General features: G+C 47.0%; 1 protein-coding gene and 1 long non-coding RNA gene across 2 annotated transcripts in view; both read left to right on the forward strand.

The window, feature by feature from the left end:
* The window catches only part of LOC115644329 (junctional adhesion molecule-like), an 89,736-nt gene that overhangs the window by 1,064 nt on the left and 62,659 nt on the right, over positions 1-26,013 (forward strand). The window contains exons 3-4 of the mRNA XM_030548529.1: positions 3,894-4,054; positions 13,047-13,260. Of these exons, the coding sequence (XP_030404389.1) occupies positions 3,894-4,054; positions 13,047-13,260 (375 nt within the window). The remainder of the gene's footprint in view (positions 1-3,893; positions 4,055-13,046; positions 13,261-26,013) is intronic.
* On the forward strand, positions 13,272-24,826 carry LOC115660215. The gene is made up of 3 exons (XR_004002781.1): positions 13,272-13,416; positions 15,003-15,008; positions 24,732-24,826. It is a non-coding gene; the product is annotated as an uncharacterized LOC115660215 (long non-coding RNA).

The following is a 26,013-nucleotide window of genomic DNA, read 5'->3' on the forward strand; positions in this document are numbered from 1 at the left end:
GCCCGTGGGGCAATGTGAGGGGCGTTGGAGCAGTGCAGGGAAGGGAGGGGTCAGAGCTGTACAGCGGGGGATGTTGGTCAGCTTCATCTCCCTCCCCAGGTTCCCCTACCCACGTGCTCTCCTGTCTTCCCCACACACTCCGTGCTAGTTCCTCCACTGTTCCTGCCTCCTCTTTCCAGCTCCTCAACATGCAGGTGCTATGGGGAAAACAGGCTCTCCCCGGCTGCCTGGGGTTGGCTGCAGTGACCAGATTTAAACGCTCTCCAAGGAGGGGTGGTTGTTTGAAAATATACGTGTCGCTTGCGGCCTTGGACGATATGCCACCCCTGGACCTGTGGGCGGCGGCAGCAGAAGCAGCAAGCCCTTGAGGAGCCTGGTCCCCCAGGCTATGCTATCTGACTGGGGCCCCCATTACCTGTAGGGACTGGACTGGTGGCTTCCAGCTGGAAGAAGGGGGTAAAGCATTGGGGGTTCAGCCAAGAACTAAATTCTGTGTTGTCGCAGCTGCTTTGGAAATGGGGAACCCAAATCTGGGGGTCTGAATTGCTTTACACCACTGGGAACAGAGTAGAGGGGCAGCTGTAAGGTTAGCAACCTAACCTGGTCTGGAAGGAAGCTTCTGCTGGGTACAGGCTATCCTGCCAATTCTCCTCCATACATGTAGCTGTTTCATAGGCATTTCCAAGTGTCCGGTCACTCAGAGACAATTCTGTGATATTAAGGGAACATGCAGGAGAAACTACTTTTAATGCTTTCTTTATTAGCAAGCATTAGGCTAATAACAATGGCCCTACTGGGTCAGTCCAAGGTCCTGTCTTCTGACAGTGGCCAATGCCAGGTGCTTCAGAGGGAATGAACAGAACAGGTAATAATAAAGTGATCCATTCCCTGTCACTCATAATCATAGTTTCTAAAATCTGATGCATTTGTGTCTTCAGGATGCCCCAGGACAGATTCTGTGTGTCAGGCATTTTTTGTAGAATGCTGAGAATTTATGGTGCAGTCAGTGAGGGGGTGGTCACTAGGAGTGGTACTTGAGAAAATTATAGTGACAATGCAGGTTTTTGCTTTCTGGTCTGCCCTAAGGTTGTGGCGGTTATGAAGTAAAATGACTTTTCCTTACCATATTCAGAATATGGTACATGACAAAGTAGGTCTCATGCTTGTCTTCTAGACAATTAATATCTTCAGTGTACACCAAAATTCCCCAATCAGTGACCTAGCACTGCTGCAACCCCATGGTGGGAGAACTTCTGAAAATGCTTAGCATAGATAAGGCCTCAGCTGCAGACAAGAGGTGGAATACCTCTTGGTTAATTGTAGCTATGTGCTTGGTTTGGATGACAAAGCAATCGCCTTAAAAGACTAACTTCTACAGAAGATGAACTTACTCTGAGCCATATGCAGTCTTCAGGGCTCGCTTTCACTCTGAATACATGCAGCAGACTTACAGCCCCAGGTTGTTTTGACTATCTGTATTTGAACCACAACTCATCACCATAGTAGCTAAGGCCATGTCTACATCTAAAATTTGGCAGCGCTGGTGGTTACAGCTGTATTAGTACAGCTGTATAGGGCCAGCGCTGCAGAGTGGCCACACTTACAGCAACCAGCGCTGCAAGTGGTGTTAGATGTGGCCACACTGCAGCGCTGTTGGGCGGCTTCAAGGGGGGTTCCGGGAACGAGAGAGCAAGCCGGGGAAGGAGACCAGCTTCGCCGCGGTTTGCTCTCGCGTTCCCGGAGCCACCCTGCAAACCGCAGGGAAGGAGAACCGCTTGCTCGGCGGTTCGGGGAACGAGAGAGCAAACCGGGAAAGGAGACCAGCTTCGCCGCTGTTTGCTCTCGCGTTCCCGGAGCCACCCTGCAAACCGCAGGGAAGGAGACCTGCTTGCTCGGGGTTCCGGGAACGAGAGAGCAAGCCGGGGAAGGAGACCAGCTTCGCCGCGGTTTGCTCTCGCGTTCCCGGAGCCACCCTGCAAACCGCAGGGAAGGAGAACCGCTTGCTCGGCGGTTCGGGGAACGAGAGAGCAAACCGGGAAAGGAGACCAGCTTCGCCGCGGTTTGCTCTCGCGTTCCCGGAGCCACCCTGCAAACCGCAAGGAAGGAGAACCGCTTGCTCGGCGGTTCGGGGAACGAGAGAGCAAACCGGGAAAGGAGACCAGCTTTGCCGCGGTTTGCTCTCGCGTTCCCGGAGCCACCCTGCAAACCGCAGGGAAGGAGATCTGCTTGCCCTGGGTTCCGGGAACGAGAGAGCAAACCGGGAAAGTGAGACCAGCTTGATTACCAGAGGCTTCCTCCTTCCACGGAGGTCAAGAAAAGCTCTGGTAAGTGTCTACATTGGATTACCAGCGCTGGATCACCAGCGCTGGATCCTCTACACCCGAGACAAAATGGGAGTACGGCCAGCGCTGCAAACAGGGAGTTGCAGCGCTGGTGATGCCCTGCAGATGTGTACACCTTCAAAGTTGCAGCGCTGTAACTCCCTCACCAGCGCTGCAACTTTCTGATGTAGACAAGCCCTAAGTGTCTGGAGGCTGCCTCAGTTTAAAACATTATCATCTGTCTTTAATAGAACTGACATTATAGGCTGTTTTCCAAGCCTGCTATTTGAGGTGATCCAACTTCCTCTCAGATTAAATTCGGATCTAATGGCAATAACACACTCTGGAGTCACTGTTATCAACTTCTCCGTTGTGTAATACTCTGAAGCTCACTCTTTTGGAAGTGAGGAGAAGGATGGGGTGACAAAGATTCCAGTCTGTATGACTGGCTGTGCACCTCTATCGCAGGCTCAGTAACAAGAATCTTGTTACACAGATCGTTCACCTGAAATGCTGTAGGAGTTAATAGCTTTGGTAATGTTGTAAGTCAAAGAATTCATATGTATTTCGTTGATGATTTATTTAGGACTCCTGCTGAAGTGAGCCAGGGAATGGTAACATTATGCCTTATAGAATTAGGTCGGAGGTGGGCAAACTACAGTCTGTGGGCCACATTGGGACCATCCTGCCTGGCCCTTGAGCTCCCAGCTGGGGAGGCTAGCCCCTGGCCCCTCCCCTGCTATCCCCCTTCCCCTGGCTCCTGTAGGGGAGCCTAGCTGCCAGATATTGTGCTCTGAGAGGCATGTTAAGAGGGTGGGGAGCAGGGGGATTGGATAAAGGACAGCTGGCTTGGGAGGCAGGCTAGGGGACAGGGGGCAGTTGGATAGGTGTGGAAGTCCCAGGGGCCTGTGAGGGGGCAGGGGTGTGGATAGGGGGCATGGCAGTCAGGGAGCAGGGAGGTTGGATGGGTACAGGGACTCTGAGTGGGGCAGTCAGAGATGGGGGTGGGGGCCTGACTATCTGGGAAGGCTGTGCCTCCCCAAAAAGTTTACCCACTCTGAATTAGGTGTGCACTTAGCCAAAAGTTTAGTGTATGTGTGTGCGCACCCCCGCCCCGCTTCATCATGAGTGGAGTTGAATTTGGTGTTTTGTTCCCGTTACAGCAGAGATTCAGAGTGTGGTGGGGAGGAGAGATGTGAATGAAGCAGGAACCTCTCTCAAGGTTAACTTCTCAAACTGGCAGTGGAAGTTGGAGCACTAACTACAAGGGAGTTTTGTACTAAATATTGTCTCCCACCAGCTGCACTACAAGAAGCATCTGTTGGCATGGAACACCCCATAGCAAAAGCCACAAGAAAGGGGAAGCAGGATCCAGCCAATGTGTCCATGCTATAAACTTGATGTGATATCTGCACAACCCATCACCATAGGGGTGATGCTGCCACCTTGGTTCTCTTGTGTAGTTCTTGAGGTGGTGCCAGTTCATCCCATGTTGCTTGTTCTTTGCTGGTCCTTCAAGACAGCTCCTGACTCTTTTAATTTTTCCTTTTCCTCTTCCTCACCCCCAAACAGTCAGAGTATCAGCACTTGATGTGAAGACGCCAGAGGAGCTCTTTGTGGAGAATGAGATGGAAGCAAGACTTCCATGCACATTTTCATCCTCAGAGGTGATCAGCAGCTTAGCATCCGTCTCCTGGAGCGTCCAACCAGAGGGAGCAACAACCCCTATATCAGTAAGAGCCCTTTGTCTGGGTTGACCCTGCTGTTTGGGGCAGGGTTGAGGGGGAAATCTTGGGTATGTTTAAGAAAGAACTAGTTGAGGTCAGTTTTGTTTTTTCAAGTATGATTGTAGGGCAGATCCCACTCCATATTGCTGCTCCTTCACCTATCCTTCACATAAACTTTTGTTTCTAGCTTAGCTTGAAATGTCACCAAATGCTTGTACAAAATGTCCATCCTGTGTTTAACATTGGTTCTCTCCTTGCTGCCATGTAGTTTGGTTTGGAAAAGGCCCAGGTGGTGGTATCTTCTGCAGATGGGTTAAGGTATGTTAATACTGCAGCTGGGAATGAGCCTCCCAGCCTTGGTAGACTTGTGCTAGTGGGGCATGATCTAGCATATGAAAAGCAGTTTTATGGACATTGTAGCTCTGGGAGAGACTTGGGTGAGCCACCTGAACTGAAGCCTAAGTGGTCAGGTGGGCTTGAGCAGGTGAGCCGCAACATCCACACAGCTATTTCTAGCACACTGGCATGAGCCGTGGTACTGTGAGTCTGTGTCTTCCTGGGCTTAGGGGGCTTGTCCCAGCTGCAGTGCAGAGTTACAGTTAGGCTTGGTCTACACCTAAAAATTTGATTGACCTAGATACGCTGCTTGGTGCTGTGAAAAATTTCACTCCCTGTGTGACAGGTCAACTTAATCTCTCTTGCATGATGACAGATTTCAGGCCAGGTCCACACTAGAGCGTTAAATCGATTTAACTCTGTAACCGTCCACACTACAAGGCACTTAAAATCGATTTTAAGGGGTCTTAAAATCTATTTCTGTACTCCAGCTAAACGAAAGGAGTAACCCTAAAATCGATTTTACAAAATCGATTTTGGGCTAGTGTGGACGGAAATTGAAGTTAATGGCCTCCGGGAGGTATCCCAGAGTGCACCAGTTTCCTCTCTGGACAGGTAAAGGAACTCTACTGCTGGCCAGGTACACAGGAAAAGCCCTGGGAACTTTTGAATTGCATTTCCTGTTTGGCCAGCGTGGAGCTCTCAGCAGCACAGGTAACAATGCAGTCTCCTGAGAATAGGAAAAGAGCTCCAGCATGGAACACACAGGAGTTATTGGATGTGATAGCTGTATGAGGAGAAGATTCTGTGCTATCAGAACTGCATTCCAGTAGATGAAATGAGAAAACTTTTGAAAAGATTTCTAATGCCATGAGGCAGAGAGGCCATAGCAGAGACTCGGTGCAGTGCAGAGTTAAAGTGAAAGAGCTCAGACAAGCGTACCAGAAGACCAAAGCAGCAAATGGCAGATCCGGATCTGTCCCAAAAACATGCCGCTTCTACGCGGAGCTTCACGCAATTTTAGGTAACTGCGCCACGACAAGCCCCCCCTTGTCTGTGGATTCAGAGGTGGGGGTAGTAATCTCAGCCACTGCTGATGATTCTGCGGACGGCGAAGATGTGGAGGAGGAACAGGAGGAGAACGAGATGGCAGAGACCACACAGCACTCCATTCCCTCCAACAGCCAGGATATTTTCCTCACCCTGACAGAAGTACCTTCCCAGCCCTCTCAAGCCACTAGCACGGACAATGAAGCCGTGGAAGTGACCTCTGGTGAGTGTACTTTTTTAAATAAAAACTATAGTTTAAAAGCAACCGTTTTTAATGATTGATTTGCCATGAGGGCTTGCATACAGTAGCTGGCAGTAAAGTTACTGGAAAAGTCTGTTAACATGTCTGGGGATGGAGCGGAAATCCTCCAGGGACATCTCTATGAAGCACTCCTGGAGGTACCCCAATAGCCTTTGCAGAAGGTTTCTGGGCAGGGCAGCCTTATTCCGTCCACCATGGTACGAAACTTTACCACGCCATGCCTGGAGCACGTAATCGGGTATCATTGCATGACAAAGCCTAGCTGCGTATGGCCCCGGGGATTGCTGGCATTCAAGAAGAATAATTTCTTTTTCTCTTTCTGTTATCCTCAGGAGAGTGATATCGTTCATGGTCACCTGTTAAAAAGTAATGTATTTTATTAAGGAGACAGAGATGACCATTCCTGCGTTTCTGCTTTCCTGCTCCTTTAATAAAAAACCTTTCCTAGCAGTTAGCCATGTGGGGGATGGTAAAAACCTGCACATTCCTACGGGGAGGTGTCTCTAATGGCGCTGACCTTTTTTAGCATTTGGGCAGCACGAATTTTCGCTGCTAATTGCCAAGGTGGAGGGGGAGGCGGTAAAGTGACCTGCCTTTACAGCAGACATGCAGAGTAGTGGGGGGGAAACCATTCACAATTTTCCTCTAGTGCTTAACCTTTCTGATGGCATAAGAAAAGAAGCAAAAGATTAGCTTTTTAGCAGTTTGGCTGCCAAGCATGAATGTTACCTGTTAATAGCCAGGGTTACAGGGTAATAAAAGAGGTTGCACAGTTCACTGCCATTAGACTTACCATGTCCGCCAGCAAGCTTATTTGTAATCCCCTGATCTGCCTTTGTGTTGATCTCTGACACCACAGCTGCAAGCACTAAATACTAAAAGAATCCAAAGGCGACCTTGTAGTGAAGTGACATGTGCTACGTACGGTGAATAGTGTAGTTCACTGTGAAAGAGTATAACCATTGTTCTGTGAAATGTATCTCTTAGGATCCTTCTATCACTCTTTTCCCCCACACATGCAGCTGCACATTTTTCAAGCCTCCCTACTCCAGTCCGAAGGATAGGTCAGATAAGGAAGCTGAGGAAGAAGAGGACACGGGAGGAGATGTTCACAGAAATAATGGCAGTAACCCGCAGTGAAAGAGCTCATCTGGGGGAGTGGAAAAACGTGGTCGCAAAGTACAGGGACGCTGCCAGTGAACGTGAGGACAGGAGGAACGCTCGAGATGAGATGTGGCGGCAGGAAGATCAGAGGTGTAGGCAGGAAGATCAGCGGTGGCGGGCTGCAACCCTGGAGCTGCTGCGCGATCAGACTGACATCCTCCGAAGTCTGCTGGAAGAGCTGCGGGGTCACAGAGTGCCACTCCAGCCCATGTTTAACCTTCCTCAGTACTCACCATGTCCCATATCTTCCACACCCAGACGTGTAAGAACGCATAGGGGAAGGCTTTCTGCACCTGCCCACTCCACCCCTGTGGACAGTCCAACCAAAAGGCTGTCATTACATTGAAATGCCCTTAATGGCATTTTTCTTCCCTCCTATACTCCTCCCAAACCACTCCCGGGGTACCTTTTAATTTCTTTTACTCTTCTTGTAAGGACATGCTATTCAAAGGCTGTGGGAGGGCGGGTTGGTTACAGATAGTAACTTTATATCCATAAGCAAGCTGTTATGGAAGGATGGAGGGAAGCTTGCTTGCAGCAGCAGGAGTCAATACAGGGGGAGGAGGGGAGGTTCATGAAGGGGAAAGAAACACAGCAGTTACACCGTACCCTGGCCCATGATGAAACTCGTTTTCAAGGCTTCTCTGATGCGCACCGCTTCCTGGTGTGCTCTTCTAATTGCCCTGGTGTCTGGCTGCGCGTAATCAGCGGCCAGGTGATTTGCCTCAGCCTCCCACCCTGCCATAAAGGTCTCCCCCTTACTCTCACAGAGATTGTGGAGCACACAGCAAGCAGCAATAACAAAGGGGACATTGGTTTGGCTCAGGTCTGAGCGAGTAAGTAAGCTTCTTCAGCGCGCCTTAAGATGGCCAAATGCACATTCTACCACCATTCTGCATTTGCTCAGCCTGTAGTTAAACAACTCCTGACCACTGTCCAGGCTGCCTGTGTATGGCTTCATAAGCCATGGCATCAAGGGGTAGGCTGGTTCCCCCAGGATAACTACAGGCATTTCAACATCTCCAACTGTAATTTTCTGGTCTGGGAAGTAAGTCCCTTGCTGCAGCCGTTTAAACAGAGTAGTGCTTCTGGAGACACGAGCATCATGAACCCTTCCTGGCCATCCCACGTGGATGTTGGTGAAACGTCCCTTGTGATCCACCAGTGCTTGCAGCACCATTGAAAAGTACCCCTTGCAGTTTATGTACTGGGTGCCCTGGTGCTCCGGTGCCAAGGAAGGGATATGGGTTCCATCTATGGCCCCCCCACCATAGTTAGGGAATCCCATTGCAGCAAAGCCATCCACTTTGACCTGCACGTTTCCCAGAGTCACAACCTTTCGTAGCAGCAGCTTAATGATTGCTTTGGCTACTTGCATGACAGCAGCCCCCACAGTAGATTTTCCCACTCCAAATTGATTCCCGACTGACCGGTAGCTGTCTGGCATTGCAAGCTTCCAGAGGGCTATTGCCACTCGCTTCTCCGCTGTGAGGGCTGCTCTCATCCTGGTATTATGGCGTTTCAGGACAGGGGAAAGCAAGTCACAAAGTTCAAAGAAAGTGCTCTTACACATGCGAAAGTTCCGCAGCCACTGTGAATCGTCCCACACCTGCAAAACTATGCGGTCCCACCAGTCTGTGCTTGTTTCCCGGGCCCAAAATTGGTGAGGAATGGTTAGAACCTCCCCCCATTACCATCAGGAGCTCCAAAGCGCGGGGGCCCGCGGTTTCGGAGAACTCAGTCTCCAAGTTCTCATCAGTCTCATCGCCTCGCTGAAGCATCCTCTCCTGCATTTCCTGCTCATGGTTCAGCATAGACAGCACGAGAATGCGTGAACTGTTTAGAACGTCCACGATCAAGGTACTGATCAGACCAGGATCCATGCTTGCTGTAAAATGGCATTTGCTCACTTCATCCAGTAAAAAATGCGCGAAATGGCTGTCTGCTGCTTTCAGGAAGGGAGGGGGTGAGGCTGTACCCAGAACCACCCACGACAGTGATTTTTGCCCCATCAGGCACTGGGGTAGTAACCCATAATTCCAAGGGTCAGGGAACACTGCAGGAACTGTCGGATAGGTACCCACAGTGCAACGCTCCTGAAATCGATGGACCCCAGGGACCATGGACGCACACCACCGACGTAAGGTGCCCTAGTGTGGACGCGTAAAATCGATTTTATAAACCCTGTATTATAAAATCGATTTTAACAATATCGATTTTAGGCTGTAGTGTGGATGTACCCTCAGAGTGGTAGCCGTGTTAGTCTGTATCGGCAAAAACAACGAGGAGTCCTTGTGGCACCTTAGACTAACAAATTTATTTGAGCATAAGCTCTCCTGGGCTGTAACCCACTTCATCAGATGCATGGAGTGAAAAATACAGTAAGCAGTATAAATATTACAGCACGTACAAAGATGGGAGTTGCCTTACTGTGTGTGTGGTGGGGGAGGTAAGAGGGTGATGAGTGCTAACAAGGCCAATTCAATTAAGGTGGAAGTCGCCTAGTATCAACAATTGACAAGAAGGGGTGAATATCAAGAGAGGGAAAACTACTTTTGTAGTGCTAACGAGGCTAATGCAATCAAGGTGGATGTTGCCCATTTCCAGCAGTTGACAAGAAGGTGTAAGTATCAGCTGAGGGAAAGCTTTTTGTAGTGTCCCATCTAGTCCCAGTCTTTATTTAGGCCTATTTTGATGGTATCCAGTTTTCAAATTAATTCCAGTTCTACAGTTTCTTGAAGTCTGGTTTTGAAGTTTTTTGTTGTTGAAGAATTGCCGCTTTTAAGTCTGAGAGTCCAGGGAGATTGAAGTGCTCTCCTACTGGTTTTTGAATGTTACAATTCTTGACGTCTGATTGGTGTCCATTTATTCTTTTGCATAGAGACTGTTTGGTATGGCCAATGTACATGGCATAGGGGCTTTGCTGGCACATGATTGCACATATCACATCGGTAGATGTGCAGGTGAACAAGCCCCTGATGGTGTGGCTGATGTGGTTAGGTTTTAGAGTTGGCAATGTGGTTTGTTGCAGGGTTGGGTTCCTGTGTAAATGTTTTTTGTGTGGTGTGTAGTTGCTGGTGAGTATTTTGCTTCAGGTTGGGGGTCTGTAACCGAGGACTGGTCTGTCTCCCAAGGTCTATGAGAGTGAAAGATCATGCTTTAGGATAGGTTGTAGATCCTTGATGTGCTGGAGAGGTTTTGGTTAGAGGCCATAGGTGACGGCTAGTGGCATTCTGTTACTTTTCTTTCTTTATACAGATTACTGTATTTTTCACTCCATGCAACTGATGAAGTGGGTTTTAGCCCATGAAATCTTATGGCCAAATAAATGTGTTAGTCTCTAAGGTGCCACAAGGACTCCTTGTTGTAGTAGCAGGCAGGTCTAGCCTACTGCCAGTTGAGGGGTGGATTTATTACAGTGACAGAAAATCCCCTTCAGTCATTGTAGCAAGTGCGTGTGCTATAGTGGCCTTGCCGTAGTGTGCTGCTGTAGCACTTGTAATACATCCTCTATATTTTTAGAGTGCCTCAAAAAGGTGCCCAGTTAGGTAACAAGGAAAGTCAGAGCAGGGAGGAAGCGCTGGAGCAGTGTGGAGGAGTGCATTGGGTTTGGAAGGTTACAAAGTGAGGGCCCTGCCCCGTGTCATCTTTTGTCCCTTGGAGCTGTGCACTGGGCCAGCATATCCTGGACAGCAAACTTTATTGATGTAAAGAATTCAGGCACAAAACATGAAAACCCAGTTTGACTAGAGTTTTGAAGAACTAGGTTTCCTAAAGAGGCTTTCTATCATATCTCAACAAATAGGGGATAGACATGGTCTGGGACGGGGAACAGGGAATGAGCATGTGCAGTGCATGTGGGTAGGGACTGCATCACCACTTTCCTGCTTCCATCTGATACATGCACTCTTCACAGCCTCACCATCTTCCCTCCCCCTGCCCCCCTTGTGGCCTTTGCAAGCTTACCAGGGGTGTGGAGTGCAAGGGTACAGGTGAAGCAGCTTGAGGGTGTGTTTGCATTTGAAGCAGTATACGTGGGAGTGCCTAGAGAGGGCTTGGAGCCTAGGGTTTGTGGGGTTGGTTGGCAATTAATGTGATGGAGTGAATGTTGGAAGAGTTGGAGCAGTGTCAGAGCAGTGGTGGCAGGAGGGGGGGCAATGTGAGGGGTGTTGGAGTGGTGCAAGGAAAGGAGGGGTCAGAGCTGTACAGCGGGGGATGTTGGTCAGCTTCATCTCCCTCCCCAAATTCCCCTACATATATGCTCTCCTGTCTTCCCCCACAGACTCCATGTTAGTTCCTCCACTGTTCCTGCTTCTTCTTTCCAAATCCTCAACTTGCAGGTGCTCTGCTGACACTGCCACTTCATGGTGAGGTGGCCTGTGCTGGAGAAGCAGAACTGGAGATGATGCAGGGGCAGTGAAATGACATGCATGCAGCCAGTGCATTTTGTGATAATCTTGCCCGGGACCAGAAGCAGTGGAAGGGGCTTGCTGAGCTATGCTAGATGGGAATGTTGAAAAATTATTTATTTAAAAAAAAATTTAAAAAAATCCTCAAACTTGAGTAACACAGTTAAAGTTTCCTGTGGTGTTTTGTGCCCTTCCAGAATGTGGAGCATGGCTTAATTTAAACTTCTGATAATGAAGAATCAGGTGTTTACCATCCCGGCAATGTAGTCTCGTCTCTACTCTCTTTGAGCGATACCTGATTACACACAGACTAGCCCTGTACTGGGCCTAACGGATGCTATAGAACACATGATCGCTGCAGGGCTCAGTCTAACACCTTCTCTTTGCTACTTTAGATCTCTAATTTAGAGTAGGCATAGCATACAGGATCTGCTGATTCTACACAGATTATGCCAGACTTGCTACCGCCTTTTGGCCTGAGGACTTTTTCAGAGATGGTGCCTTCACATACCTCTTGCTAGGCCTTGGGGGACTATAATTATGCATATTGCCAGAGTTCTGACAGTCCCCATGGCAAGACCCCTGTGCACCTCTGCTGGCACAAACTACAGAAGTGAATGCTGAAATGAGGTATGCCTAATCTCAGAAGCTAGATGTCGTCTTGCTCAGCTATACCTAACACAGTAAATGCAGCTGGAGTGCTGGCAGATAAATGCAGATTCAAATCTCGAGTACAGCGCAAGTAATGACACCTTTATGTAGTCCTTCATGTCTGCTAATGGCACCAACCATAATGAACCATTCTCAGTGGCTATTCTTAGCTGCAGGGCACAGAACTGAGGTTACATGGCAGGTGCAGTGTGCTATTTAATTCTCCGAAAGCCAGGACATAAATTTAGTCAATCTCCAGGTTGTAGAAATGCTTGTGTAACCTTAAATCTTAGTTTTTAGACATTTAGTATCATTAAGTTGGCTACTTTGCACATACTTGTAATTAATTCATATTTTAATTCAGAGATGTTCAGACAGCAACGTTATCTGTCTTCCATACTTGAATAGTCAGATTTCATGTTACACTAACAAAACCTGCCATCTTAAATTAACTCTCTAAAAAATGAAGGGAAGAAAACCCCTTCACTGCCACACACCAACCAAAACCATTTCAGGCTTAGCTTCCTTCCCCCTTCCTCCATCACGTAGACATTGTTAACCTTCACATAACTGAACAGGCAAGTATTTAATACTCATCTTGCATTGTAGCAGCATCTAGATGCCTCAGTCAGCATTGTGGGCTCACTGTGCTAGGTGATGTATGAACACATTATTATGGTAAGGATTGTCATAGACAGTGGTTCGTAACTTTTTCCAGTAAGGAACCCCAGGGTCATTTCCCATCTACCTGAGAAATGGAATCCCCCTCTTCTTTCAATACAAGAAGGACACAGAGGTGTCACAGGTAACAACCAATGTGTGAACCCTTCTCTAGCATCGCAACACCCAGATTGAGGCTCCTTGGCCTAAAAACAACTTTGCGGTGGGCTTGAAGGCTAAATCATAGTGTGGCTACTTGAGTGTGCGAGTAGTGGAGTGACGACATGCTTGCTGCAATCTGCAAAGCTAGAAGTAGCTGGCCTCTGGAGGGATTCCTACTTCTACTTCCTAATGTGGTATTGGAAAGGGCCCAGCAGATCTGGAGATACTATCTTAGTGAAGGAGGTGTGTAAGCTTTGCAATATTCTGACATGGATGTTCTACATGCTCTCCTCCCTGGATGCAGTTCTTCTATTACTCTCAAGGGAATGCGTACCTTGGGAAGGACACACCATTTAAGAACAGAATCAGTTGGACTGGAGACCTTAACAAGAAAGATGCCTCTGTCAGCATAGCAAATGTGCAGTTCCAGGACAACGGCACTTACTTCTGCGATGTCAAGAACCCACCTGACGTAGTTGCCAAGCCAGGAGAAATCCGACTTAGAGTCGGGCAGAGAGGTACCTCCCCTCACTAATTCTACTTCTCTTTAGATGCCATTCTGGGCCTGTGAGAGACTGTTGATTTTTATCTCTAGTTTCCAAAGCCCCAACAGCCACTCTCAGGATTTGTTATCAAAGTTAATTTTTAAACACTAAAGATACCAGTCTTAACCAGTTTTACGTACTCTGACCACAGTATTCCCTAATTGTAACTTTTCGCATGCCCTAAAATCTGCAAACAAATCCCATCTCTCTTGCATGACCGTCATAGTCAACAGGCTGCTGAAGGGATGAAGTGGGGTGTGGGCTTGGTGACACCATGCAGGGAAACTAACATTTTGTCTATCTTTGGTGAAATAGATGCTTGGTTCCATGCTGTTTAAATTTCAGATGATGGAAGTCACTCCTCTCCTAACTGGAACTAAACATGCAGGGATTTCGAAGGGGTCTTATGAAGACCTGTGGATTCTCTGTATGTTAAGGCTATCACTGCTCTTAGAGCACAAGACAGTAAAAATCATCAAACTGTTAAAACTTCCTCAATAGTTATTACAAGAAACTGTGTCAAGAGTTTAACAGGTTTACAATCGTTTTCGTCCAAAATGAAACACTCACTACAAACTGAGCTAATCTCTGTTTAGAGAAACATTATGAAGTAATATAATTAAATCTCTCACTTTAGCAGAGTGTTGTATTACAAGTGACACAAAAGGGTTTATGTATCTTTGAGCTACACCAAGGCTTCCATGCAGCCAAGAACCTACTTCCCTCTTCTGGTTCAACCACGTCCTAATGGGTGCTTGTGACTTTGGACATGTAAAATTGATGTGGGAGGCAACTATTGAATTTATCCTGATGAAATCATGGAGTGAAATCCTTTTATTTCATTAAGGCTGGAAGAAATCAAGAGTTCGCTTTCCTCTCTTGAGGCCTTGGCTACACTCACACTTTACCGTGCTGCAACTGGGGTGTGAAAAAACACCCCCCTGAGCGCTGCAAGATACAGCACTGTAAAGCGTCAGTGTAATCAGGGCAGCAGCGCTGGGAGCGTGGTTCTCAGCGCTGCACGCTACACCCGTAAGGGATGTGGTTTACATGCAGCGCTGGAAGAGCTCTCTCTCAGCGCTGCCACTCTGACTACACTCACACTTCAAAGCGCTGCCGCGGCAGCGCTTTGAAATTCCAAATGTAGCCATACCCTGACACAGGAATAAGACAAACTTTGGGTGTAGGGAGTAATTAGAACAAATTGTGAAGTAGGATGGGTGTTTGTTTTCCAAAAGCTCATCACTACTTCAGGGATTTAGAATAATTTGCAATGCAAAGCATTTTGTCACAGTTCAGGACAGCTACACCTGTATTTTCCCCCCTATGGTCCACCAAGAACATCCACTCTGAGGTTTTCTGGCTCCCTAGCTGTCACCTCTCTTGGGTAGAGACAGGTATCTCACTTCTTGCTGACAAGGGTATTTCCGTGATGCACAGTTCCCTGCCTGCACTGTGAATTCCCCTGCAGGTCAGACTATCGCAGCAGTCTTGCTTCGTTTTTCTCCTCAGAGGTTGTAAACGGCTTATAACTGTGAGCACTTAAGCTATGACACAGTTTTTTGTAAGCAAGCTCATTTATTTATAAGGTAAAATCATTACAGAGAGAACATTAAAAACCTCCATGTATGCTAATAAGCTTACCAGAAATCACCCCAATGCTGACAAGGGCTGTGTAGGAATCAGTCTTTCAAATTCCAGTCTTTCATCAGCAGGTTTTTGTGGCTAAGTTTATAACTTAGCTCAGAACTAGCACACACATGAATCTGAGTCTCTTCTTTATAAAAGTTAGGCCTCTCATCCTGTCTTCATGTAACAGGTGTTGAGCAGACTAAGGTCACCTCCTCAGGGTGAAGTTTCTAAAGGCTGAGTTCTTGCATAACTTGAAGGGGTACATATGCATATACCTATTCCTGTCTGGCACATTGTTTCATATAGTTAGGGCCGTATCAAATTCGTGGTCCATTTTGGTCAATTGCACAGTCATAGGATTTTAAAAATCATAAATTCCATGATTTCAGATATTTAATTCTGAAATTTCAGTGTTTTTGACTGTAGGGGTCCTGACCCAAAAAGGAGTTTGGGGGTGGGTGGGTCTCAATGTTGTTAGAGGGGTTACAGTACTGTAACCCTTCCTTCTCCGTTGCTGGTGGTGCTGATGCCTTCAGAACTCGGTGGCTGCTGGCTGGCCGGGAGCCCAGATCTGAAGGCAGAGTTGCTGCCAGTAGCAGCGCAGAAGTAAGGATGGTATGGTATTGCCACCTTTACTTCTGTGCTGCTTGCTGCTGGTGGGGTGCTGTCTTCAAAGCTGGGCACCTAGCCAACAGCCACCACTCTGGCTGCCCAGTTCTAAATGCAGTGCAGAAGTAAGGGTGGCAATACCATGACACTTCTTCCCTCTTCCCCAGATAACATTGCATCCCCTTTTGGGTCAGGACTCCCAGTTTGGGAAACACTGGTGTCCCCCTTGAAATCTGTATAATATAGGGTAAAAGCACACACAAGACCACCTTTCATGGTCCGTGACAAGTTTTTCATGGTCATGAATTTGGTGTGAGCCTACATATAGTCCTTTGAAATGCATAACGCTTCTCAGGGTTTACATTAGTCATGGTTCTCCCTCCACCCCTGAGACATCACAGTTCCATAATAAATAAAAACTTGCATTTGTAATACTGTGAACTCCTGAAAGATGTTGCAGGAAATTGCTACTTCTGTCACAGTGCTGTCTGTATCCTTGGGGAATAAGGAGGAAAGTTAGCTACACTGACTTGTGCAAAAAAAAATTGCCATTGTAATTTTCTGGCAGGCTTGTAACACCACACATCAATCCTCAGCATTGCTAGCTCCAGTGCACACGTGTTCACACCACTTCTGGAATTACATTTGCTCGGAGCAAGGCTGATGTCCGTTATCAGTGCAGAGCTAGCATAGGCAGCAAGGGTGGATTATGTAGCTGGGTTGGTTTACTTGGTTGTCCCAACGGTATCACACAATGCTCCTGACCAGCCTTTGCTGGCCTCTTTTACAGCTGAGAGCACCTTCCTTGTCATGTCAAGTTGGCTGCATGGTCTTGTCTTGTACTTAGTCCCTGCCCCAAAGATCTTTATAATCTGTCTTGGTTTTTTGTTTGTATTGTGCCTAGACATAAAGTTTGGGTCTGTAGCAAGACCACCTAGGCGCTATAGTAATATAAATACTGTTTATAACAAGATTCCTGGAGTGTCACTCTTGAGCCTATATTGTCTGAGTCAATGTGAAGCAGTGGAAACAGCTATAAATATGGGTGAGAGCTATCGCCTGGTTGAACAGTCTACTGGGTTTTATGGTATGTTACTGTCCAATTTAAGTTCTCAGCCACTTTTTACTTTAATTACACCCATGTGGTGTACAGCTGCAGTAAGGCACATGTCTATGCCATGCCAAGCTTCCTAGACCATTGTGCTTTCAGAGATAACTCAACCAATTACCACCCTTAGTCTACAGATAATCTGGATGGAACAATTTCATTGTTGTGTTAGGGAGACTGCACAAATGGTGTATTACCTGGCCAAGCTGCCACCCCCATAAATCTTCCAGCACAATAGCATATGCAATAGCTGCAAACACACCCAGCCCCTCCCTGCAGCACACACCCCTCTTTCTCCACCTGCAGAAATCCACACAACTTTCCCAGCGCAGCACGACGACCAATGCATCCTCCCCTCCCCCAATATGACCACCACGCAATTAAATCCAAACATCACTCTGAAACCTAGAATGTCTGAATCAGTGTGAGGTGATTGAAGCGGGTGCAAATATGACTTGAGAGAACACTTTTTGTTCAGAATATCACCAGTTTCACTCATCACTGGAATTCAGACATTTTTGGCTTTTTATGCACAACTTTATGAATTACACCTGTGCAAGTCCATGGCCATTCATCTACTACTAGTAGTGCTGCTCTTGGTTCTGCCTGGCCACTGAGCACCTCATCTGATACTAGGCAAGCTGGACAGCACCCTAGGCAGTGCCTGCGTGTTCTTGCCCATCCCTACAATACAAATATCACCAGCCCTCATGATATCCGTATCCCCAGATCAACAAGCGTAGTGAGGACAGATCAATATGGAATTCATTAATGATGGCATTGATATGCATATCTATGGTTATAGACCATATCTGTACACAAGATTCACAGGTTCAAGGGTCAGTTTTTGGGGGTAGCTAAATTAGTGCAAACCCCTCTGTGGGCTCTGGATTTGAGAGAGCTTATATCAATTTAGCTTAGTTTAGTAAATTAACTGGAGTTTATACCAGTTTAACTAAGTCACTTTTACAAGAATACATTTATTTAAATCAGTGTTACTGCTTATGCAGACAAGGCCTTTATTTCCTTTCTCCAGGGCCGGCTCCAGGGGTTTGCCGCCCCAAGCAGCCCAAAAAAAGTAAAATAAAAATCTGCGATCGTGATCTGCGGCAATTCAGCAGGAGGTCCTTCGCTCCGAGCAGGAGTGAGGGACCCTCTGCCGAATAGCTGGACCTGCCGCCCTTCTCCGGGTGGCTGCCCCAAGCACCTGCTTGCTAACCTGGTGCCTGGAGCTGGCCCTGTTTTTGTCTCCTGTAAGGTACTCAGCAATTCAAAATCTATATAAAATAGATCAGTTAGATAGCTTATAGTAATTTTTTTAAAGATCTAATAAAAGCTCTTAAGCTACCTAAATTGGATTCCTTCAAGTTTGATAGTTTTGTTGCCATGGCAACCTTAAACAAAAAGAGATCTTCACTAAGAACATATATGTAACTGATCACTAATAGAGGTATTACAAGTTTTTTGTGATAAATTGAATATAAAGCAAAACCTTTGAAGAAGCACTAGACAGTGAATGCCTGTGTGGTCACAGAGTAATCATCTGGTAAACAGTTACACAAATACCTTAGTGTACAAAAGCAATTTCAAGTTTACACCTGGAATTAAGAATAATCAGGAGCTGAGAGAAAGGTGTGCAGTTCTTTATTATTTCAGTAACTACTTCATCCTGCAACAGTTGAGTCTTATAGAATTGCTTGTAGACTAGGGTTATCGGGGAGCTGTACCATATTGTTCTGCCTGCGAGTGAGCATAATCTCCAAGGGTGTGTGGTTTAGAGACGAGCCTGTCGTTGGGAGACTATAAACGGGAGCTGTCTTTGTTCCTGAGATGAATGCAGTTATGTTGCTGCAGCGTTCAAGTCTGTAATATCTGATCTTCAGAGAGGTTACAACTTTGGAGACTATTCTGTATTGTATGCTCTAGTGCTGGCTGGCTGTTACGTAATTTGGGGGTTACTACTTCCTCCTGACCTTAACATTGTTCTATCAAAGCATCAGGGTCTGTGGCTAGTGAGACTAAACTATCCATTGTGGGGTGGCTTTGTGATGTGGTCAACTGGGAATCTTAGTTTGGACCTGAGGAGACAAAGTCCATTTATGAACTAATTGGAGAAACCTGACTTCTGTTCCAGGAGTGAAAGATTATTAATGTTCAGGTGTACAACAGATTTTCCGATAGTAAAACTCCTGCTTCATAAGTGTGGGCTGAAAGAGGGAGATGAGGCTTTTCTTCACCACGCTTCTGTGGGCTATTCATATACAACTGTGGCTTCTTGGAATAAACGGGTCAGTGCTTACTTCTTCCTACACTAATGTTGAGGGCATCTTGCTTGCTTTTAGCCTGAAAGGGAGATTTGTTCTGTGATTTGGACTTGGAGCAATGGATTGTTTTCTGTTATCTTAATATCCACTCCATTAGCAGAAAAAACTGCACGCAGTACTGCAGCTATGTATTCACTTCACTGAATTTCCTGAAGATCTCTTGTGTGTTCAGAATAAACATTTGGTAGTAGGTACCCAAGGAAATGACTATTTCTTGGCCTGTAATTAGATTATATGTAGGGGAGAAGGGAAGCTCTGAAGCAACCTCTTGTTGAAAATCCACTTCCCTTAGAGCGCTGTTTCTGTGCTGTTCTGTTTGTTTGATACAAGGGTTGTGATGACAAGGCAGTCCAGTAATGCCCAGCCTCCCCTGGCCTCTTAAACAAGGTTGTTCTGTAGGAGAATAAAGAACTAGCACTCCCAGAGCTCTCTACAGACCAACTTCTACAAAAGATGAACTTACTCTGAGCCATATGCAGTCTTCAGGACTCGCTTTCACTCTGAATACATGCGGTAGACTTACTGCCCCAGGTTGTTTTGACTGTCCATATTTAAACCACAGCTCATCACCCTGGTAGCTAAGGGTATGGCTACACTTACAGTTTTGCAGCGCTGGTAGTTACAGCTGTGTTCGTACAGCTGTGTAGGGCCAGCACTGCAGTGTGGCCACACTGACAGCTACCAGCGCTGCAGTGTGGCCACATTTGCAGCACTTGCAGCGCTGTTGGGAGTGGTGCATTGTAGGCAGCTATCCCAGCATTCAAGTGGCTGCAACGTGCTTTTCAAAAGACAGGGGTGGGGTGGAATGTGACAGGGAGCGTGGAGGAGACAGACAGAATGGATTTTTGGAATTGACATTGTTCTCAGCTCCCTGCCTTGCAAGTTCTAAGGACTTGTGTCTACCTTCAATCATTTTAAAAGTTCTAACTCCCTTCCCCCACTCCTCTCTCATTCACTAACTGCAAATTATGCACAACTAAATACCCGTCAGACCAGATCAGCAACTGTTGAACACGGACTTCCCCCTCCCCTCTGCCATGTGAGCGTGCTGTTACTCTCTTCAAGCAAACAGCTGTGAACATTCCAAAGTAATTCCCGTGCCTGCCTCCGCTCACTCAGCAAACAGGAGCTGTGTTTGTTTTTTAAATAAGCAGTTTGGCTGAACTCCGAGATCTCCCTTTCTTCCGGGTTGTTGTGGACAGGAATTCTGGGATACCTCCTTATACCCCGAAGGTCTATAAAAGTGCTGGTGCGTGTCCACACTTGCTGACCAGCGCTGGAATCCCTACACCCGAGGCTCGACCGGGTGTACAGACAGCGCTGCAACCAGGGAGTTGCAGCGCTGGCAGTGCTTTGCAAGTGTGGCCACATCCTAAGTTGCAGTGCTGTAACCCCCTCACCAGCGCTGCAACTCTCTAGTGTAGCCAAGCCCTAAGTGTCTGGAGGCTGCCTCAGTTTAAAACATTATAATCTGTCTTTAATAGAACTGACATTATAGGCTGTTTTCCAAGCCTGCTATTTGAGGTGATCCAACTTCCTTTCAGATTAAATTCAGATCTAATGGCAATAACACACACCAGAGTCGCTGTTACCAACTTCTCCGTTGCGTAATACTCTGAAGCTCACTCTTTTGGAAGTGAGGAGAAGGATGGGGTGACAAAGATTCTAGTCTGTATGTCTGGCTGTGCACCTCTGTCACAGGCTCAGTAACAAGAAATCTTGTTACACAGATCGTTCACCTGAAATGCTGTAGGAGTTAATAGCTTTGGTAATGTTGTAAGTCAAAGAGTTCATATGTAGTTCGTTGATGATTTATATAGGACTCCTGCTGAAGTGAGCCAGGGAATGATAACATTATGCCTTTAGAGAGTTAGGTCAGAGGTGGGCAAACTATGGCCCGCGGGACTATCCTGCCCGGCCCTTCAGCTCCCAGCCAGGGATGCTAGCCACCGGCCCATTCCCTGTTGTCCCCCTCCCCTGCAGCCTCAGCTTGCTGTGCTGCCAGCTCTCTTGGCAGTGGGGCTGCGAGCTCCTGCCGGGCATCACGGTTGCATGGCTGGCTCTGGCCAGGGGGCACGGCTACAAGACATGCTGCTCTGAGCAGCATGGAAAGGGAGCAGCAGAGCTGGACAAGGGACAGAGTGTGTGTGTGGGGAGCAGTTTAGGGGACAAAGCGCAGGAGGTGGTTGGATGGGGCGGAGGCTCGGGTGATTGGGGGTGGGGAGCAGGGGGCAGTTGGATAGGTGCAGAAGTCCCATGGGGGCTTGTCAGGGGGCAGGGGTGTGGCTAGGGGTCAGGGCAGTCAGGACAGGTAGGAGGGGAGTTTAGATGGGGGTTGGAGTCTGGGGGGGGGGTGGTGGTTAGGGGCAGGGGATCCTGGGAGGCAGAGGTCAGGGGACAAGGAGCGGGAGGGTTGGATCGGTCAGGGGTTGCGAAGGGGACGGATAAGGGGCAGGGGCCAGGCTGTTTGGGGAGGCACAGCCTTCCCTACCCAGCCCTCCGTAGACTTTTGGAACCCCGATGTGGCCCTCAGGCCAGAAAGTTTGCGTACCCTTGAATTAGGTAGTGCACTTAGCCAGAAGGTTAGTGGGATTTTTGGTTTTTTTGGTTCATTTAGTTTGTTTTTTCCTGCTTCATCATAAGTGGAGTTGAATTTGGTGTTTTGTTCCAGTTGCAGCAGAGATTCAGAGTGCTGTGGGGAGCAGAGAATGTGAACCAAGCAGGAAACGGATTAGCAGCAGGCCCAAAACCTTTCTCAAGGTTAACTTCTCAAAAATTGCCAGTGGAAGTTGGAGCACTAAATACGAGGGAGTTTTGTACTATAACACTCTCTCCCACCAGCTGCACTACAGGAAGCATCTGTTGGCATGGAACACCCCATAGCAAACACCACAAGAAAGGGGAAGCAGGATCCAGCCAATGTGTCCATGCTATAAACTTGATGTGATATCTGCACAATCCATCACCATAGGGGTGATGCTGTCTTCTTGGTTCTCTTGTGTAGTTCTTGAGGTGGTGCCAGTTCATCCCATGTTGCTTGGTTTTTGCTGGTCCTTGAAGACAGCTCTTGACTTTTTCCATTTTTCCTTTTCCCTGCCCCCAAACAGTCAGAGTATCGGCAGTTGATGTGAAGACGCCAGAGGAGCTCTTTGTGGAGAATGGGACGGAAGCAAGACTTCCGTGCACATTTTCATCCTCAGAGGTGATCAGCTGTGCAACGTCCGTCTCCTGAAGCGTCCAACCAGAGGGAGCAACAGCCCCCATATCAGTAAGAGCCCTTTGTCTGGGTTGACCCTGCTGTTTGGGGCAGGGTTGTGGGGGCGGAAATCTTGGATATGTTTAAGAAAGAACTAGTTGGGGTCAGTTTTGTTTTTCAAGTATGATTGTAGGGCAGGTCCTACTCCATGTTGCTGCTCATTTACCTATCCCTCACATAAGCTTTTGTTTATAGCTTAGCTTGAAATGTCACTAAATGCTTGTACAAAGTGTCCATCCTGTGTTTAACATTGCTTCTCTTCTTGCTGCCATGTAGCTTGGTTTGGAAAAGGCCCAGGTGGTGGTATCTTCTGCAGACGGGTTAAAGTATGTTTATACTACAGCTGGGAATGAGCTAGTGGGGCATGATCGAGCATACTAAAAGTAGCTTTATGGACACTGTGGCTCTGGCAGAGACTTGGGCGAGCCACCTGAACTGAAACCTAAGTGGTCAGGTGGGCTGGAGAAGGTGAGCTGTAACATCCACACAGCTATTTCTAGCACACTAGCTTGAGCCCTGGAACTGAGCGTCTGTGTTACCTGGGCTAGGGGACTTGCTCCCAGCTGCAGTGTAGACATACCGTTAGGCTTGGTCCACACCTAAAAATTTGGTTGACCTAGATATGTTGCATGGTGCTCTGAAAAATTTCACTCCCTATGTGACAGAGTTAGGTCAACTTAATCCCCATGCATGGTGACAGGTTTCAGAGTGGTAGCCGTGTTATTCTGTATCAGCAAAAACAACGAGGAGTCCTTGTAGCACCTTAGAGACTAACAAATTTATTTGTCAAGTATCAGAGGGGTAGATGTGTTAATCTGGGTCTGTAAAAGCAGCAAAGAGTTCTGTGGCACCTTATAGATTAACAGACGTTTTGGAGCATGTGCATGCATCCGACGAAGTGGGTATTCACCCACGAAAGCTCATGCTCCAAAACGTCTTACGCTCTAAGGTGCCACAGGACTCTTCGCTGCTTTTACAAATTTATTTTTACATAAGGTTTCGTGCAGCCTAGCTACCACCCTTTGGCCTGAGGATTTTTTCAGAGATCGTGCCTTTACTTGCTTCTCACCAGGCCTTGGGGACTATAATCATGCATATTGCCAGAGTTCTGAGAGTCCCCATGGTAAGACCCCCCATGCAGCTCTGCTGGCACAAACTACAGAACTGAGTGCTGAAATGAGGTATGCCTCATCTCAGCAGACATCTGTCTTCTACCTGCTCAGCTACACCTAACACAGTGAATGCAGCTGGAGTGCTGGCAGATAAATGCAGATTCAAATCTTGAGTACAGCACAAGTAATGACACCTTTATGTAGTCCTTTACGTCTGCTAATGGCACCAACTGTACTGAACCATTCCTAGTGGCCGTTCTTAGCTGCTAGGCACAGAACTAAGATTGCATTGCAGGTGCAGTGTGCTACTTAACTTATTTCCTGGTTTTCGGAGAATTACGTTTTGTCAATCTCCAGGTTCTGGAAACGCTTGGGCAACCTTAACTTAAAAACCTTGGGTTTTTAGACATTTCAGTATCATTATTAAGTTGGTTACTTTGCACATATTTGTACTTCAAACAGCAATATTAAAATACGATTTAATATCTCTGAATTATCTGTCTTCCATATTTGAATAGTTAGATTTCATGTTACCTGCCATCTTAAATTAACTCTCTAAAAAATGTAGGGAAGGAAACCCCTTCGCTGCCACACACCAGCCAAAACCATTTCAGGCTTAGCTCCCTTCCCCTTCCTCCATCACATAGACAATGTTAACCTTTACGTAGCTGAACGTGCAAGTATTTAATACTCATCTTGCATTGTAGCAGCATCTAGATGCCTCAGTCAGCATTGTGGCCTCACTGTGCTAGGTGATGTATGAACACATTATTATGGTAAGGATTGTCTTAGGCAATGGTACACAACTTTTTCCAGTAAGAAACCCCAGGGTCATTTCCCATCTACCTGGAAAGTGGAATCCCCATCTTCTTTCAATACAACAAGGACACAGTGGTTGTGATGTGTGACACCTATGTGTGAACCCTTCTCTCGCATTGCAACACCTAGATTGAGACTCCTTGGCCTAAAAACAACTTTGCGGTGGGCTTGAAGGCTAAATCATAGTGTGGCTACTTGAATGTGTGATTAGTGGAGCGACATCATGCTTGCTACAATCTGCAAAGCTAGAAGTAGCTGGCCTCTGGAGGGATTTCTACTCCTACCTCCTAATGTGGGTATTGGAAAGGGCCCAGCAGATCTGGAGAGATTATTTTAGGGTTCGTCTATACTACCCGCCGGATCGGTGGGTAGCGTTCGATCTGTCGGGTATCGATTTATTGCATGTAGTGTAGACACAATAAATCGATCCCCAATTGCTCTCCTGTCGACTGCTGAACTCCAGCTCAGCGAGAGGCGGAAACAAAGTCGACGGGGGAGCCACGGCAATCGACCCCGCGCTGTGAAGACGCAAGATATGTCGACTTCAGCTACTGTATTCTCGTAGCTGAAGTTGCGTACCTTAGTTTTCTTTACTCCATCCACAGTGTGATGGTACATTCTATAGGATTTTATAAAAATATGCTGATGAGTGTGAATATAATGTAACTGGAATATGCTTCATGCGAAAGGTCTCTTGTAAAGTATTATTACAAAGCTTATAATCTGAGTGTGATCATCCTATTTGTATAAATGTGTCACTTGTGTTTGAAACTAGAAATATGTAATATAACTCTGAGGGCCTATTGTAATTATGCAAAGTGTGGGCCATTAATGGCGGTTTGGAATCTTGATTGCTCCCATCAACCAGGACAACTGACTGTGGATGGCTCTGTTTGCTTGTAGGCCTTCATGTGAGTCAGACTGGGAGAAATGAAGGCTTGGGGGTTTCACAGGACATGTGATCATATCACCTCGTACTGAAATCCATCTTAAACCTGGTGCTTTTCCATTTAGAAGGAGCAGGGGGACCCAGAGAGACACAAGATTCCCACCTTGTGCCAAAGCTATATAAGGCGGTGGAACAGAACAAAGGGGGCTGCAATCATGAAAAATTCCCTAGCTACCACCTGGGCTGGAAGAAGGTCTGTACGGGGAAAGGATTGTGCCAAGACTAGGAAGGCATCCAGTCTGTGATAGAAGCTTATTGAAACATCTCTGGGGGTGAGATTCTATCTGTATTCAGTTTTTACTGGATTAGGCTTAGACTTGTGTTTCATTTTGCATGGTAATTCACTTTGTTCTGTCTGTTATCACTTGGAACCACTTAAATCCTACTTTTTGTATTTAATTAATAAGTAGAAAGTGATTTTATTAACCCAGAGTATATACTAATACCTGTGGAGGGCAAACAGCTGTGCATATCTCTCTATCAGCGTTATAGAGGGTGAGTTTACCCTCTATAAGATTTATACAGGGTAAAATGGATTTTTTGGAGTTTGGACCCCATTGGGAGTTGGGCATCTGAGTGTTGGAGACAGGAACATTTCTTAAGCTGTTTTCAGTTAAGCCTGCAGCGTTTAGGGGCTGGGGCTGGGTTTGCAGCAGGCTAGTGTATCTGTCTCAAACCAGACAGGGCACTGAAGTCCCAAGCTGGCAGGGAAAGTGGGCTCAGAGGTAGTCTCAACAGATCAGGTGGCAGTCCTCCAAGGGGATTTCTGTGGTCCAACCTGTCTCACACAGTATTCCCAAATCCTAATTTTTCCCATGCCCTAAAATCTGTAAACAAATCCCATCTCTTTTGCATGACTGTCATAGTCAACAGGCTGCTGAAGGGATGAGGTGGGGTGTGGGCTGGATGACATCATG

This window comes from Gopherus evgoodei, chromosome 1 (assembly GCF_007399415.2).
Source record: "Gopherus evgoodei ecotype Sinaloan lineage chromosome 1, rGopEvg1_v1.p, whole genome shotgun sequence".
Taxonomy (NCBI): domain Eukaryota; kingdom Metazoa; phylum Chordata; order Testudines; family Testudinidae; genus Gopherus; species Gopherus evgoodei.